General features: G+C 39.7%; 1 protein-coding gene across 2 annotated transcripts in view; it reads right to left on the bottom strand.

Annotated features, from left to right (window-relative positions):
• The window catches only part of pcxb (pyruvate carboxylase b), a 282,068-nt gene that overhangs the window by 184,914 nt on the left and 78,062 nt on the right, over window positions 1–19,092 (bottom strand). For both annotated transcript variants that reach the window (XM_031736804.2, XM_031736803.2), the window contains exon 11: window positions 4,979–5,141. In XM_031736804.2, coding sequence (XP_031592664.1) covers window positions 4,979–5,141 — 163 coding nt within the window. The remainder of the gene's footprint in view (window positions 1–4,978; window positions 5,142–19,092) is intronic.

Raw genomic sequence — 19,092 nt, 5'->3', positions numbered from 1 at the left:
CCAATAGAGACTTGAGACAGGACCTGGAGAGGCATTTGGCCCTCCAGTTGATCCAGCTACTGTTCACTAAAGCCTCATCAGAAACTGTCTCAGTGGACGTGTGGCTGTCAGGAAGCCATTCTTGAGGCAGGGAAACGGGGTGTGCCAAATCATACAAGAACTGGACTGAAAATCAGTGGCAACGGGTCTGATGAAGTGCTGAAATGTTAAAATGTCAGCTTTATTGAACCAGTGTGGGATTATCTGACAAAACGGAATAAAATGGCATCGAGCATCGAAAGGGGAGCTCTGAATGTCCAACAAGCATGTAGAGCCTGAAGAATACAGGTGGTCATACCAAATATTGACTTTGAATTACACCCACACCGTCTTTGCCTTATATTCGTTTGTGTTTCTACATGCTCAAATAAACTCACTGCACCTATTTTTCCAAGACTTTCACACTACTGCAGGTAATGGTAGCAGGCATGATGAGATGACCCAGTGAGATACCTGCATTTTTAAAGAGCCAACTCTGAGCCTCTTTCACAGTGTAATGCAGGACCACAGTTTTGAAAACATACTGTCAAAATTCCTCTTATGTTAATCACTTTTTTTAAAATCTGGGACAGCCCAAAATCACAAAAATAAATAAAAACAGCACATAGGAAATCGATCAACAGTCAAAACTCAGCACTTTTAAGCAGGAGTTCAAACTTCTAAAAGACCAAGTTCAGTCACCAGTGATTACACCGGTGACTGACGGCTCTGTTAATGGCAGGGAAGAAAATGAAAGATAATAGTGATGAAACTGCCAATAAGATCGAGCCGGTCTGTTTATGGTGTGCAGCTGAAGGTGTTTTTATGATGATAGGCAAGACAAATACACTTCCTCTAATTAGGACTCAACCTGTTTTCAAACTCAAGACTGCTCCTCGGATGAACGAGGCACACACACACCGGCACACACAGGCCTGTAGACCCGTGCACAGGCAGCAGCATTTTTAAATGCATCAAATACGCTGAGGGACGCATGCAAATGTGTTCCATTAAAAGAAACAAACAAGAGAAGGATGCTGTTGGGGGGGTGGAAGTGGAGACACAGATGTGAGTAATGCTGGTTGACACGTCGAAGAGAAAAGACAAGTGATGTATGGGAGGACAGTTAAATCCTCATCTGATCGTCACATTATGACTAATGGGACAATGAATGAAGAAGGAGAAGATGAAGTAGTCTGGTATTGCTCCATTAAGGGTTTTCTGTTCCCCTGGTTTAGTACGCCGAGCAGGACATGACAGCAGGACGGGAGGAAGGAAGGACAGAGTGGAGGCAGAGCGAGTGAGAGGAAGAGGAAGATGTAAAATGAGTTTCTGAGTAACAGGAGGAGGTTGAATAAAATGAACACTGGGAGGAGAGGAGAACAGCAGGACTTGGCCTTGTTACTTGCTACCTTTTTGCAGAGACGAAGATGGGAAAGACAAATGTGAGAAAAGGAATGGAATAGATTGTTGGTAATGTTAAAGGTTAAGGGACGTTAAAGGTGAAGGGATGAAAGGATGAGGGAAGATTGATGGTTGGATGTAATGGATTGAGAGCAAATGTGGAAACAATGGGAAACTGGGAGAAAAGGGCACCGTTGACAAGGGGAGGAGGACAGAGTTAAAGAGGAAAGAAAGACACGAGCACAATGGAGCAACTCTGAAGATGGATCAGCAGATAAACGCCGAGATGAAAGAAGGGTGATCGCTGCTCCCTTAGATCACATGTTAATCATTCGCTTCAATACCTCAGCATACTATGAAGCAAGCTCAAACTCACCCCTACTGTTTCCCCCCGCTGTGAACAACAAAACCATATTTCCACCATCTTTATTTTACCGCCGTAACGTGATTTCAGGGTTCAGTAAATAGTCTTTCATCATCCACTTATCACACTACGGGAGTAAAGGTTTTTCCACTTGTGCTTCTTAGAATCACCTTCATATCTCACAAAGCTAAACTGATCACAGCGTTTACGTGCCACAAGACTCGCAAACACACCGAATGTGAAGAGCATCTGCTGAAGAAAAATAGATTAAAATACAAAATGTCAAGGTGCTGCTTTAATACTCTCCCCCCTTCGCCTTCCAAAGCAGGCAGTCCATTCCTCCCAGTCACTCTGTCGACGGGGCTGCTGCCGAGCTTGCACTACGGCATCCATCACTCCTCATCCCCTCGCTCACACCTTACTTTATTTCTCCCTCTATGAACCTCTCCTCTGTGCCTCCTATGCCTAAACACCATTTTACTTGCTCCAGGCTACGCTCCCCTAAAGCTAAGGCATTAGCATATTTTTCATTCTGCTTCCTCCAATGTTTTAATGGTGCATAAGCAAAGCATCTTATGGAGAATATGAACCGAGAGAAGAAGAGAAAACAGTAGTTTAGGGAAACTGTATATATTGCAGGTAGTCAACACCTGAAGGAAATTCTATTTAAGAGCTGACATGAAAAATACAAGTCAGACTTGTGAGATTTTAATACGACTCAGTGCGTGCAGACCTCTGTGGTATATCCACACCGTGCCAATTAAACACTAACCTTGCTGTGTTGCATGAAGCTGGTTAATATTGTAAAGGTTCACTGAATATCAATTGTTTTTAACCAAATTTAACTTCTACATGTTGTTTTCCAAAAAATCTAAAAGGCATAATTTACTGAACTTATTAAAAAATGTACCAATACAATTTTTAACTTCTTGCAATGAAAATGCAGCCGTGGTAGTTCTGGATGGGATTTGTTTTAACAAAGTATATCCATTATTCCCTGGCAACACATCTATTAAATCTATTCAGGGCAGAAACTTGCCTGGGGGTGAATATGTTGGTGCAAGTATGGCACCATACTGGTGAGAAAAGTAACTAGAAGCCCCAGAAAAACTCTAATGACTTCATTCCTATAATAAATAAAACACTGCCTATTGATTTTGAAGTTCAGGTTCAAATCTTGCTATCCATTATTATCAAAGTTCAATTTTTCCTCCCTGTTTTGTTTGCTTTAGCACACACGCGCACGGTGAACAGCCCCAGAAAGCTAAGGAACAGCACTGCAAATGTGAGCCAAGTATTTACCTTGGTTTTGCTTCACTTTGCTCTTTACATACAGATGAGAAAAATAGCCTCTGATGTGGTGCTATTCCCTTTTTACCTCCAACATTAAATATCCCACCTTTGTTTTTTGAAATTTTTATGCTTTTCTAACATGAAGAATTTTTTTTAATCCAAGTAGAGGACAGTTTATTTTGGTGCTTTATGGAAGAAGTGTGTGGCTCCAGCCCTTTCCTACTGACACACAGCACTGCTGAAAATCCTCCATCACCTTCTGTGCTACAACCACATAGGTTTCAAATATTTGGATTGGTTATCTGTATCAGCTCCAACCCTGTGCAGAAGTTTCAATGTCGTCATTTCTCAAAGCCAATTGCCCGACTTTCCTCGGACACCTCAAGTGAATTACAACCTATAACTTTCATCCTCGTGCCCTTCACCTTTTACTGTGTTGCTCCGCCTCCGACCAGTCACGGCTGTCCAGCAATAATTTATTAAGTTCCTCTTATGTCCCATTCCTCTCTTTATTGAATGTGTTTATTTCATTCACATTGCATGGTGGTGGTGAGGCATCCCTCTGTTGTCCATCATGTTTCCTCATTCAAAATCACACGTAAATGGTGCAGGATGACAGGAAAAGAGACCGGGATAAAACCGATGGAGAAGGAAATTAATAAAATGGCTGAAAAGTGCTCTATGAAGAGGGAATCAGGGTGTGTGAAATATGTACATTATTGTTAAGATGAGTGGTGGGCTGGAGGAAGGTTTCTGAGAATTGCAGGGTGGAGCTGAAGAGGAAAAATATGGAGTAGAAACAAGATGGAAAGTCCTTGAAATGGAAAGGTCACAAGCCCCTTCATGGCCACTCTTCTCACACCATTTTCACGGTGAATAGTAATGAACGTGAGAATGCCATCTAATGAGGATGGTATTTAAAAACAGATTAGATGTTTGGTCCTGCAAGGCCAATTTAAAGGTGATCCTGAAATATATGCTGCACACTATAATACAACTTAAAATTAAGAAAATTCCGAGATGGCTCTTTCTTTAATGCGCTGATATTTCCAGGTTAAATTAAGTCTGATCATTGAGCCACGTATCCCGGTAATAAACTAAAACCCCTTGGAGCCAAATGAAATGACAAATTCAATTTAAATCTATATGCAAAACAACTTCTAGTTCACCCCTTTTTAACAGAATTAATTGGCAAGACCAAAAAGTCATTGGTAATCCATTTCTTTTTAATCAAAATGTGGAACAAAGTACTTGTAAACCAAAAGAAATGTTGTTTTCAACACCCCCAGCTTCAGACAATGATGAATCCACTCAGTAATGGTTTAAATGCACCCATCAGTGAAAGCTTCCACATTTCTAGTTCCTGTCAGTAGCCTCACCCAGACCGTGCTGGATGTGAATACTCCTCTCTCATTAAAACAGGAAAATTATATCATATCACTATGGGAATAGTTCTCGTTTGGAATCACTGACTCTATTTTCAGAAATCAAGATCACGATGCAGGTGCACGCATGGTCGGCTCCGAGGCTCTTATTGTTTGAGTATAAACTAACAAGGTTAAAATAATTTGATATGCTGCAAACACTGGCTTTTGGTAGAGTGCACTCAACTCCTCTGGCAGATTTAGTGAATTTAGAGATCCCAGGATACTGGTGGAAAATGTACACATGAAATTTTTAAATAATATTATTATTCCTGCAATTTTCGCCAAAAAGAAAGAAGCTTTTAACTCTTGCAGTTTTGTTCACACCTTGTGAACCGCCACAAAAAAGCTTTTTGATTTTGCAAAATCAGCTGGCCTCTTTTGGCCTTTGCCATCTTCATTAGGTTTCTTAGTAGACAAACAGCTTCACTACACCAGCAAATAAACAATGATGGCACTTGTAGATAAAGCCTACCTCAATCCTTCCTGTGTCTGGCTGGAAGCCTCTGGATGGGTCCTCTGTTGTCACTCTGCACTGGATTGCGCAGCCATTCACCCTGATCTTGTCTTGTTTGAGGCCGAGTTCTGGCAGGCTGCGGCCCTCGCACACATGGAGCTGAGCATGCACCAGGTCCACGCTGTTGCAGAGAGAGAGAGGCGATGAGGTGAATTATGGACAACCTGAGTATGGTTTGAATAGCCCTTAATTTCCCTTGATGTCACTGGAGAACATTTTTTCCCACACTTACAAGGCTTATGGGAGCAGAAAGACCACTTTCCCCTTAATGTAAGATTTTTTAGCTATTCTTGGCATAAAATCAGGGCAGAGAGGGTGTGGAGATAAAATGGGTTTAATTTCTCACTTGAGGAAATGAATCTGCAGTGTTTGACAAGAAAACAATGCATTTGATATCCTACTACTAATTTAATGCTGCTGAAACAATAACTCCTGGACAGTGAGAGAGGGGTAAACAAGCTGGGCACAGTAAATCCAATTTAACATAATCTAACCAAGTGATAAATGGGCAACATAACTTGTGTTCATTAGAGATTATTAGGCATACTAAGGTGCTACAAAGATGAATAGACCACTACTATTTTGCTTTATTAAAATTTGAATGTGTCACTCTCACAGATTTAGATGCTCACAGCATGTGTTTCATTCAGCTCTGTGTATTATTATGTTACATTTCAAACAACATCAGAAAAGTAAAGTAAACAAATTGTTTTACATATGCAAAACACTTTATTCACAACTCTAGAAATGCATCATCACTCGGGGGTAACTGCATGCACACAAACAGCAGTACATTATGTAAATCTGTATTCAGTAATTATTCAATATAAGAAGGAATTTAAAAGCAAGAGGGACAGAGTTTCTCCCATTTCCATGAGCTGTAACCCTTAACATCAATTTTGGCTCATCTGAATGCATTTATTTAAATGTAAAGCTCAAATGAGACGTTCTAGGTTAAGCTTCATGACCTTGTGCAGTCAAACACACAATGTATAAAAATACTTCTTCCTGTTTATTTTAATGGGGGCACATTTTAAATGCAGCTGTGGACAGACAGTGCGTGGGTGGGGGGAGATCAATTCCTCACACATAATGTCCAGGCAACTCACCCGCTGCCCAACACAAACAACCACCCAACCTCTCCACCTTGAAGGATGAATGAGAAACATATTGGCACACAAGCTTAGATCATGGTCACTGTTTTGGCTTTCATCTCCTCTACGTCTCATTTCTGTTGCATCCACATCCTGGCTAAACAGAAGGACAATTATGCATCAGCCTGGTGTGAAATGTGTTGGTGGAAGACACCAACTCTCTCTTGATAAGTTGGACAGGCGCCAACATCATGTCTTTGTTCCACTTTCATGAATAAGTTGGAACTTTGAAGTTAGACAGCTCCACTCAAATCTTCCAATAACAAAAGAACAAGATGAAATGAGACGCACTGGGATATGCCCCCAACAGCAGTTATGGAAATTTCTCGGTTTCTCTGCATTTTATTTTATTTTTAATTAGGATACAGATTCGAAACCAGACTGAGAATACTACCAACAAAAACTGGTTACTATGTATCCACACTGTTAGCCTCTGAGGGCTATAGAGCTTTACCAGACAGTACACAGGAACAGGGATTTTTATTTTCTCTCTTATGTTGTGTACAATTTTATTGAGGCAAATAATTGAGATAAAACTATAATACATATAATGGTGAAGACAAATTTAGTTACTGTCAAAATAATTTTGTTTATTAACCCCTTCTGTCAGTTCAACTTGCTCACTTAATATAAACACACTGACATCTGCAGAGCATTCAGATATTCATTAAAAGTAATGCAGAAGAAAAGAAGGAAAAACACAAAAATAAACAAACCCAAAAGGACAAGTATTGAAATTCCAATATACGGCTTGTGAGATGGAAAATGGAAACACTGTTCCTACTGAACTTCTTTAGTGTTATGCAAATAAATATTTCAATGACAAACGAGATGACAAAACATTTTCTCACTTGAGAGTCAAACTCTTGGCTTTTTTATTGCACAGATCAAGTCTGACCTAGATTTCCTTCTGTACATAATTTATCTGTAAAACATAAGGCTACTCTGATTGAAGCCTTGAAGGTTTATGAAATTCATTGTATACTAATTTGACTCTGACAAATTAAAGCGCCTGCAGCAACATCTGTCCCTCAGTGCAGTCATTTACAGAATAAAAGTCATTTGGATCATTAGCGAGTTACACAATGTGGCCCAACCATGCAGGAAGGGGATGAAGGCGATTTGCCTTCGGTGAAGTAAATGCCGCGCTACAGCCTAAGAGCTGTTGCTCGGCTACAATAAAAATGCGAGGACAGTAAATGCTACATGTTGTAACTGCTGGCAAAGTAGAGAACACAGGATTAACCAGAGTTATTAGGACTGACCTGAAACATCTGTACAGAAAGAAAGTTGGACACTAAGCAGGGATGAGACTTCAGGTCAGGAATAATGCAGATAGCTGTATAATGTGTCCTGAAAGCTCCGACTCAAATAGATTACAGATCCACATTTCCACACTTTCAAATAATCTCAAGGTCTGAGAATGACCTGTAGTAAGAAGACTAAAACAGGGCCTGAAAGATCAAGAAACATCCAAACGGAAATACTGTTTGCCTAAACGTCACTATTTGATGTTTGTGTCCTTCAGGATTCTCCCTTGTTTAGGAATCTCATAACCATCTTTACTATAATATACATGCTACATATATAATGCAGGACTCATTTGCAAGCCTAGGACATCAAAATCAGGTTGAATATATACTTTAACTGGAAAAAATTATATGGGTTATGGGTATGCGTAATTAATAAATGGATTATTAATATTCTTCAATCTCACCGTTTGTGTTTTATGGTTCAATGCAAGAAATATGCCAGATCTGGAAGTTCTCTGTACAGTAATGTTCTGTTATTATATACACTACTAAAAGTATGTGGAGCCCAGAAATTGCTACATCAACAAAATTAGAAAGTTTAAAAATGGACCCGCTACTTAAGCAGCCTGGTTACACAATCCGAAGCCCATCGCAGCTCTCTGCTTCTTCACATGATACTTTAGCGCAGCCTCAGATCACACCAACACACTTCATGGCTAAAGTAAGGTAACAGCCATTAAAAGCATTTACTTTTCTGACACTGCAGCTACTTGCCTCCCTCCCTCTCTCACATACACACTTGAATTAAAAGTTACTCACACTAGTACAGTTGAGGTATTTGAGCGAAGCCCAGGAGATGCTGCTGTTCGTCCTCCGAGCACGACTTCACTACGGTGCGACCCTTTTTTAAAACTTACTGACAATGAATGTGTCATGTAAAATAAATATTTTAAAGTTCTACAAATTTCACTGTCAAACAAAAGTCTGATACGTTTCTCTTTAATCTGATGTGTATATTATGTGTTGCACTAATGCAGCTGTGCCTATATATATTTTACTATATCCAACTTAGTAAGACTGCAAATTTTGCCAAAAAGTGACCAGATCCATTTATCCACGGCCAACATGCAAGTTTATAAAAGTCTGCTCATTTAAAAAAAAAAGAAAAAAAAAAAACACAAGTGGTTGACCCCTATGCTCTCTTTTCTGCATATTGTGTGTGCACTCTCTCATGCAAGTACCCTTCATGCACCGAGCACTCGGCAGGCTACAAATAGCAGTTTAATTATATTTCGCCTAGAGCCCACCAAACTAGGTACTCCTGAGTTGCAGCACTACCCGGCCCGCGGTTTGTTCTTTGTCAATTAGATGGTGGAAATTTGATTAAATTATTTTGTTTCAAGTATGAAGCACGTAAGCACAACAAACTGAAAATGATGACAAGGTTCAGACTCGGGAACCCACCACAGTACAACAACTTTAGACTGCATTCAGAAATTATTCACCACCTGCCTTAAGGCACTTGTCAATTGTTTTTAGGTTTAGCAGAGCATATTCCCCCAGTTCAGCAAATAATTACAACAAATATAACGCAATACAAAGCTGCCTGCTCTTTTCTTTTATATACTAAGCCAACAAGAGGGAAGGAACTCTACCTTGAGCAAACTTTGTAGCTGTAGAAATGCAAGTCCTTTCCAACTTTATTAATGACAACAAAATATGTCTATGTACTTGCTACATTTTTGCATCTAAAAATATATATAATGAATATTTTTACAGATTTTTTACTAAATGGTTATTTGTACTAAACTCTTTCAATATTTCTAGAGTACTGCTTATTCTGACTTTAAGGCCATACCTTCGATACATCCAAACCAATATTTTTTGGTCCTGAAAATGCCGAGAATATATAAATCCTTCAACATGCCCAGTCCAATATTGGATATCTGTTCTGCTCCGTTTCAGCTGACAAGTCTATTTATCATCCCTGCCAGAACTGCTTTTTTGTTTTTTTAAATGCTGTCAGAACTCAAATGCCAAATACATTACTTGGCCTTTGCTTCTACCATCTGTGCAACAACCTCACTTAAGGCTACTTAAGTTGCCTGTAAATGCTTACACCAACCCTAAAACACCAGAGATATAAATAAGACATACACTTTATCAACTATGGGACTACATAAAGGTCCAATCATTGGGCATTTCCAGCATTAGCTGGATTCATTAATGACTGCTATTATCAAACAGTGCAAGTCAGATTTCAGTATAACAAAACTTTTTGGGGACCAGCAGCATAAACCGTGTTTCACCAGGACAAAGCAGACAACCAAGAAATATCTGAAGTATGGAGGTCGGTCTTCATACTGTGTTATCTCAGCTTTGATGGCTAAACGCACATTTTCTTGTGGAATCTAAGCATTGACTTTTAAAGAGTCACTGGCCTTATGTTTGGAAGGAGAAGTCCTGATAGCCAAATTCACATTCTACACTCCGGCGCTAAAGCTCTACATTAAAGACACCAAGACAAATCGGCTCTTGCAGTCTTCGCAAAAAGTCTAAACTCCGATTGAACTTACCAGGTCTCCCTCCGAGAAACTTCAAAGATGAGGTAAACCCTTTCATCTAAAGTCGAGGTCAGGACCGTGCACATATTGTTTATCCACCAATGCAAATGTTTTATCCAAGCTAGCTCACATCTTATCAGTCCAACACACTCAACCTGACAGAGGATTTGGCTGCAGCCTAACAAGACATCACCGTTAACAGAGTCGACTTTAACGTCTTTTTATCTCAACGTCATGTTTGATGGAGTAAAATATTCCCATCAAAGACAATGGAGCCAGTTCCCTTCCCCAAGATATCCTGAACTGGAAATGCTGAATCAGTGCGCTATGGCCATGTAAATCTTATTAAAGGTTCAGGAAACTTTTAGATTATGTACTAACAAATCACAATTATTTAGTTTAACCTGTTTTCATGACCCACGGCTAAATTAATTTGCCTCTTATTGGATCTAGAGCCTTTAACAAGCCATAGCTGTAGGCTAATGTATACCTGATATACTGAGTGTTTAACATTGTATAAAAACAAATTAAAAATGGTTTCCAAAGTGGCCTTTAAAAAAAAAAAAAAAACAACAACAACAAAAAAAAAAAACTGCTAATATTTAACAGGATTGTTTTAGAATTAGGATTCATCTTTATTGTCAATACAAATGTATAAATACAGGGTAACAAAACGAAGTAGCTCCAGCAGTTTTGTACAGTCATAACTCACCAAGGAGATTCTCTACAATATTATAACGCTATTATAATTCTCTGCAAAAGCACACGTACCATAGTGTTAAAAACGTGAATACAAATATAAATATTGATAGTTGTGATTAAAACCACAATGGGAATAAATATTGATTATATTAAATATAGTAAATACTGAGAAGCATGTACATATAAGTTCAATTAACATGTGGATAAATGGAGTGATGTGGAGGCAGAGATTTGTCATTTAGAGTGTTTTTGTTAGATATACTGGGCAACCAATCATTGACCCATCAGCCAATAAAGTCCAGTGTTTGTAACCCGACTGGTTACAAACATGCAGAACAACTATTGGACACTGACAGACTAAACTGAATTTAAACAGGACAAAAGACAATAAAACATCGGGTCTATTTTATTTTAAAACTTTTTACTAAACTTTTATATTATTTATACTGTTAATAAATGCCATCTCATTTTCCATTCCTATTGTGTACAAGTCCTCTGTTGTCAGACACCGTTGGCTCCTACGAATCTAAAACCCATCTGATCCCATATTTTACTTCTGGCCTCGTACTGTGGTTACAGGTAATTATACTGAGATAAATGGCAGCAATCTTTTCACAGTAAGAAAGGAAATGAGTGCTACGTCTACCATCTTCAATTTTAAGTTTAAGGTGGTAGAAACAGGAAGAGAAAGACTAACCAAGGACCAGTTTTTATGCATGCACCCCTTTGTGCCAAAGAAGGCACAAAGTAGCACTAACGGGTCTTACATGCCACCAACAACTACATACATCTGGCTGCTTTGGTTTGTTACATTTGTTCCTGTGAAACTCCTAAAACAGATGGTTTTGTGATTAATATACACGATTCTTGCCCAACACAGAAGTTGAATAGGTGAATGGGTATGCCTACATGAGACACGGGAACAGACTTTAAAAAAAAAAAAAAAAAAATTCCTTTAAATGAAAAATCATCCTAAAATTACTGCAGGTCATCTCCAGAGTCAAGAGTACAATGAAGGTTTCATTAAAATGTAATTCTATTAAAATGAATCATCATGTCTGCTCTGAGTTATGCTCGGTTACAGTGCCAAGGTGCAGCGAGATCATAGAGGATGTATAATGTACTGACCTGTGACAGGAGTCATCTCCTACACACCCACTTTTCCCCCCATTACATTCTTAAATATGTTCATAATAATCTATATGGACATTGAGAGCATATGATTATTTTTCTGCCTTTCCCTTTTGTTATTATGGACACTCATATTACTTACCTTTACCAAACACATCATCACATTGCACATGGAAAGTACATTAGCCTCATTCTTGAACCTGAGAGCACGGCATCGAGCAGCAAGCGCGGAAAACTTTGTCTCAATCTGTCACATGTGCACACGCGCACACACAGAGGCCATGAAGGCTGAGTACTAATTGCATATCATTTTCAGTCGCTTCACTCAGAGCTCGTTAGCAGGGGAGAAGGGGGTGGCTGTGCGCCCGGAAATAAAAGGGGAAGATAGAAAGAATATAGTATAGTGAGAGGAGGAAGCAGTTTGTTGTGACCATAGGAGATGAGAAAACTGGGAAGGAGCAATACAAGGAAATGACAGACAAAGAAAACGCGCAACTTCACTCTGAAGAACCATACGGATGGAGGAAATTAAAAACCAGACAAGATGACAGCTATACTTCTAATGTTTGAGGCAGGAGGGTGAGAAATGAAGCGAGTGGAAGGAGAAAGAGTGGGAGTATGGTAAAGGATAAAAAGCTGGATACTAAGACTGAAAGAACGAGTGGGGAAAAGATTGGATTTGGCCTTGCTCAAAAGAACAGAAGGAATGAAGGCAAAGAGGAGGTGGAAGGACGTGAAGGTGGAAGAGGGAGTACGGGGGGGGAGGGCAGTTGGAACTGGAGTGGGAAGGAAGGATAGAGGGATAAGATGGATAAATTGGAGTGTGGAACGAGTGGGATAAGAAGGAGGATGTCCATGTCGAATTGAGAAGGGAGCGAGGGAGTGAGTAAAATGGAATGACTCAGGGTGAGGGCTAGATAATGGTAAAACAGGGAAGGAGATAAGGCAGGGAGGAAAAGAGGAGGTGGTAGTGCATAAAGCGGGAAAGCTTTAATAAAGAATTTCTTGTTGCAATATGAAAGTATGGCAGAAAAAATAAAAACGAGCTTAAATTATTTGACTTTCAGGTAAATATACATTAGTTTTCCAGCTGAGAGTAAGAGGAAAGGATTTATGTCATGTGTTTGCTCAGCAGCCCTTACATCCAACTTGCATACCTAGCAACATGGAGAAACAGCTAGTCTGTTCATATGAAACATACACGAACTAAACAAACAACATAGCATTTAAATTAGCTTTGGGGAGCTCTTTGGCAGATTTGGGTTCAAGCAAGCTAGCTGTTTCTTTATGCTCGTCTCTGAGATACAGTTACACACTTAACAGAGATAAATGGCAGCAATCTTTTCACAGTAAGAAAGGAAATGAGTCCTATATCTACCATCTTCAATTTCAAGTTTAAGGTGGTAGAAAGAGGAAGAAGACTAACGAAGGGGCAGTTTTTATGCATGCACCCATTCATCCTTAAATCTCCTCAGCTTATCCAATTCAGGGTTGCAGGAGCACTTGGAGCCTATCCCAGCTGCCACAGGGCGAGGTGGGGTACACACCTTGGACAGGTCGACAGTCTGTCACAGGGCTAATGTACAGACACACAACCATTCATACTCACATTTAAAAATCACCAATTGACCTAACCCCACTAAATCTGTGTCTTTGACCTGCTGGAGGAAGCCGGAGTACCCAGAGAGAATCCACAAACGCTCCACAGAACGATGGTGGATTTGATCACATCGTCTTCTTGCTGTGTTTTAGCAGTGCCAACCACTGCGTCACTATCCTGCCATTTTTATAGAACATATTATTGTAGATGTAATTTTCTGCTTCCATCTTCTGTCCTGTTCTTTTATCCTCTTGTCTTTTGCCCCTTTTGAAGCAAACCTTTGTCTTTATAACATCATTGCCAATCTGAGCTTTTGTCCACACCATTTCAGGGTGTACTCACATGTTTTCTAGGCATATCTGTTCATGTTCACACAAACCACGTCTCCGGTAAATACATTTTTCAAGATGGCTTCAGGGCAAGCGGTAAAAAACGCAAAACAAGAAATATATTTCTCATTTCAGTAAAACTAATACAGACTCTTGTCTACTAAATGTGCATACACGTTCAGCACACACACACACCCCTCAACTCATGTCTAAATGACTGGGGAAAAATAGCTAAAATGCTTCCAAGTGGGGCCTGCAGGAATAGAAATGTTGAAAAACAGTATAACAGATAAAGTGTTAGCAATGGATGGCAGGGGAATAGACCGAGGGATAAACACAAACAAAGGCAACAAGAGAAATCAGGAAGGGAAAAGACGAATAGGACGTGAAAGAAAAGGAGATCCACAGAGAGAAAGATGAGGACAAAGAGAGAAAAGTATGAAGGACGGATGGAAGGGACAATAAAGATGAGGTAAATGGAGCGAGGGAGAATATCAAAGAAGAGCAAACAAAGATGAAGCAAGAGACAGAAAAGGAGGGAAATGAAGCCACCAAGCCTCCATTCTTGGTTTGTATGAATTTCATTAGACATTTTTAGACGGCAAACAAGAAAAGAACATTGAGCTCGGGTACAGGAGGTGAGAAATGGATAGACAGGAAGGAATGAGGAGATGAGGGGGATCAAGAAATGAGAAATTTGAATCCTGTGGTGGGAGGATGCCGTTTTGGTATTAATTTGACTGGCGGTTTTTTGAAAACCATTACCAGTTCAAATGCAGTCAACATGGCTGGACAGGGAAGAGGGAGGAAATATTGCACAATAATGCAGGAAGAGGAAAAAATCAAAATGTGAAGGAGAGAGACTGAAAAAAGAAATTTAAATCAATGACTGTAAAGATGTTTGTGGAGCAGGATAAGGCAAGGAGTCAAAATATGGACAAACATGCTGCTATGGCATACATCCGCACATAAAACACACCCAGACTGATTAGATACACCACCACCCCCCTCCCCCTTTGCAGCTTGCTTTCTCCCCCCATTTTCTCAAGCCTCACTATGAGCCTATTAATTAATTCCTGCTTTCCTTGTTATGAAGCAGATGGAAGTGTGAGGAGAGGAATGCAAACTAACTAGTGTCCAGAAGGCAGCGAGGAGCAAGAGGAGAAAAGCCAAAAGGAGAGAGACAGAGGAAGGGGGAGGGAGAAACAGAAGGGACCAAAGGGAGAAACTGCAAACACAGGACAGGGAGAAACAAATACACAAAAATGCCAACAACACATTTAATACATTTTTCGGACACAGTCTACAATACGGTCTGGCAAAACTATCTACCTATGACACTAGCTTCTTCCATTCAATCACCAGAGCAACACAATAGCATCATCACAGGTGTAACAATAAGACATCCGACTACTTTTACCAAGACTCATCAGTCATCCAAACAGATGGTTACTGTCCATCCTGTGCAGGCAGAACAAAATAAACATGTATCATAATGCAAATAAGAAACTGGCAATGTTAGATATACTGTAAGTGTAATGATTACCGTCAGTCTCGATAATGGAGTGTCAAGTTTGTCACGAGTATTTTCCACACAGACTATTTGAACAGGCTCCCCAAGTATAAATCACAAACGCTGTTAGCAATTTGTTTTTGTTTTTTTATTTTCCCCCATTCCTCTGAGAAAACAATGTCACCCACATCTGATTTATTAGTCGACAACCCCGACAGTCGCACAGTTGGACACACAGCATAATGTCTTTGCTGGTTATAGGCAAGATTTAGATTCACTTATAGTCATCAAGTTTTGTTACTGTTTTTTTTTTATAAAGTCCATATGATTATTGTACCAGGCAAGCCACAGGACATTTATTTATTTATTTATATTTAATTACACAAAGCAAGAAGTAATTCAGCCAAAGAGAGACTTCTGTAAAGGGCTATGGAAAAGAAAAATGGATCATTTTTAAGGAAAGGAAAAGCAAGCAATAAAAGTGGATTAAAACAGCTTAAAACAGCACCTTCTGGCAGAGTTTTTGAAAAGAGCTAATAATTTATGAAATGAATCGTTGTTAATGTATCTGCAGTTGAGAAATGGTGAACAGTCAGATCAACCCCCAACTACAGTCAGCCTGCACAGCTTGCATTGCTGAATTGTATGCATGAAATGTTATGCAGGCTCATGAAGTTTTGCCTTGAAGGCAAACAGACATTGCTTCGTTTCCCTTTTAACTACAAGAAATCCAACATCTCTAACAAACACGGCTGGGTTGACAGCTTTTTGGTCCTTACAACATGCTTTATTAGCTTAACATGACCAGTAAATATTTTCTGTAAAATGATCTTACTGCTTGACCCATGAGCTATCCAACGACTGATCTGAAATCACCGATCATTGAAACTCCGAGACAGCATGGAAGCAGCAGACTCATGGACTCATGCAAGTCCTCATTTACACTTGACTTGTATTTCAACTTTATATTTGCACTGCGCTACATTTCAAGGCTTTCATGGGATCTAAGAGGAGTAAGAGCTCTCAGCATACCATCTAGACTCGTGTGTAAAATTGATGTGCTGAGCTACACTTGGAGACACTGTGGAGGTGATTAGACTTGGATATTGACCTGATGTCTGTCCACAGCTTAATATTAACTCGACTCTGTGCTGGGTTGAAAAGAAACCTACCCGCAGACTTAAATTTTATTTTAAGCTCTCAATTTGGAAATCCGCATCCTAAAATAACCCATAAACATTTAATAAGGTGATATTAAGTAAATATCACCATCACCAAGGTCTACAATGAGTGCACTAGCTGCAATGAATTCACCAAGTAGGCTTCTGCCAGCTGCAAAATTTCCTTTGAACTGGGCCCAAAACTGAGCCTGAAGGTAAAACAGCAAAAAAAAAAAAATCTGAAGTCCCACAAGCCCCCATGAACCCTGAAAAATCCCTCATACACCTACGCAACACTCGAACATGTTTATCCAGTGTGCTTCACTCTTATCTGTGTATTCCAGGTACCCCGCCTCAAAGCAAAAGGCAATCATGCAACATGTGCTTTTTGAGACCTTTGAAAGTTAAGCCTAGTCTTCTGCTTCTATTTTTCCAAGTACAATTAGTCATTCGCAATATGAAATGGATGAAACCTGACTTTCAAGCACTTTTGGGGGGGTTTTAATTAATGGAATTTAGAAACTTATTTCGATATTGGATCACCTATAATCAGCTTCTTCTAGATAGATGTAAATTATACAATTAACATCTTTTGAGTTGCTCAGCAACCTGATTGTTTCCTGCAATCGTTTGGAAATAAACTGCATGTACCCTGCAGAATTATGGTGAAAATATAATTATATATTTACCTGCCTTGGAAGAAAAAAAAAAGAAAAATTTAAATTAAATTTCTCTTAAAGTCTCCAAGGATGTACATGGAAAACAATGCAACAAATCCACACCAGCAGACACAAAAACCACCACAAAAATGCAGAAGTCCATACAGGGCTGCTAAAAGGCAATCCAAGTTCTCTCACTCGGAAAATTGCACAGTGGAAGTCACAAATAGAGACAGGGAGGAAAGACGCAGATAAATAACCCACCTCCCTCAAACTCCCACGCAATCACAGCCACAGCTATGCAAGTCGACATACTAAATACACATGTAGTTAAAAATCCATCATGTGTGTCACACTCAAAGATATCCAAGAGGAAGCGAGCAAACGGCGCATGTAAACAGAGTTATGAAACCCTACAAACAGACAAAGAGATAGATATACACCGAGACACGGGGCCATGAGTCAGACCAGCCAGATAACGTGATAAGTATAAAATATGAGCTTTGGCAGAATAAAATGGAGGCAACAACAATAAGGAGAGAGTACAAAGGCTAGAAAAACGATATGCAATAAATACAGCGTGAAAGAGAAGAATGAGGAGAGCGGGGCAGAGAAAGAACAAAATGAATTATGTGCAGATGAGTTAACGGTGAGCAACACATTCAGAGGAAGGAAACCGAGGCAATAGGGTCACAATAAAGGATGAGGAAAGAAAAAGATGGTGACTAGAAGGAGAATTTTAGAAAGCACAAGAAACGAAGGTCGGTTTAACTAAAAACTAAGAAAAGTCAAGCTCAAGTGAGACTTTCTGCCCATTGGTTCATTTTCCCATCAGACCCCCACATTCTTCTGTTATCCAAACACATTTATTGAGCTGCAGATTAATGTGCATTTGATTATCTACTGAGCGTTTATTGAAGCACGCCACTGTATACAGCAATTACTCAAAGCTACACTGTCCACATTCATCATAACAAAGGAGCACGTCGGCGCAACATTTTCCTCACTGATGTGATTTTACTTGTTGACAAATTGATGTCTATAGCAAACAATGATGTCACAGGTAAAGCCGGTCAGGTGGATCTGTCAATGACATCCTTTGGTCCGTCTTTAGACTAAAGGAGCATCACTGGTCTTATTCTTTTAATATACAGCTCATGTTATTACCGTCAGTACCACAGCTAATTATTTTAGTTCTGCAGAAAAAAGAAAAGCACATATGGTTCTCAGACGCATACATCGATGCATTCAGGGACCTGCGACATTTTTGTGAAATTCGGTAACCTTACTGGTGGAATTTTCTTAACACAAATCAAGGATGAAACCCAGTCGCACAAAGTCTCAGGGGACTCCTCTATATACCGAAGCTAAAAGGGAAATATTTCTAATTAAACCCACTGCTCAGAGCACACTAAATTTCCTTTTAATGTATTGATATTTATGTTTCTTGTGTTCACATGTAAGAAATATCTTTCTTGACACAAGCAGATAGAGGCTTTTGAGACAATTTATGTGGAAGCTGATTAAATATATGATCTTCTCAATAGGGCTCCAGTGTCATGCACCAATAGCTAGGCCTCCTGTATGCCAGACAGCATAGCGAGGCAGCAAAGCTTCCTTTACGTGTAGCTAGAAGGGATTTCATCTATCATTTCAGCCCATTATATTCCACTCACAGATCTCTGCCTAACAAGCTGGTGAATCATTTGAATGCAAGCAGCAGAGCTTGGCATCTATTTTGCTAGTCGGTGTGTGGGAGTGACAACCTAACAATATTGACAAACATGACCTGTGATTGGCTGGTTCAAGCAGACAACGCTCCAGCACCTTTTCACACAAGCGTCAGCGGGTCGAATGTACAGTATGTCACACAAAGTGAATCAGTGCTTGACAAATCCCTTGTGGTTCATGACTGCGCAGTGAAGTCAGAAATGAAACTGACATCTTCATTAGGGAGTCTTCAGCGAGAGCCAAGCCGCTTTTGCTGCTCCTCTTTGGTGGCAGACA

Source organism: Oreochromis aureus, linkage group 3, assembly GCF_013358895.1.
Source record: "Oreochromis aureus strain Israel breed Guangdong linkage group 3, ZZ_aureus, whole genome shotgun sequence".
Classification (NCBI taxonomy): Eukaryota; Metazoa; Chordata; class Actinopteri; order Cichliformes; family Cichlidae; genus Oreochromis; species Oreochromis aureus.
This window is presented reverse-complemented; position numbering and strand designations above follow the sequence as displayed.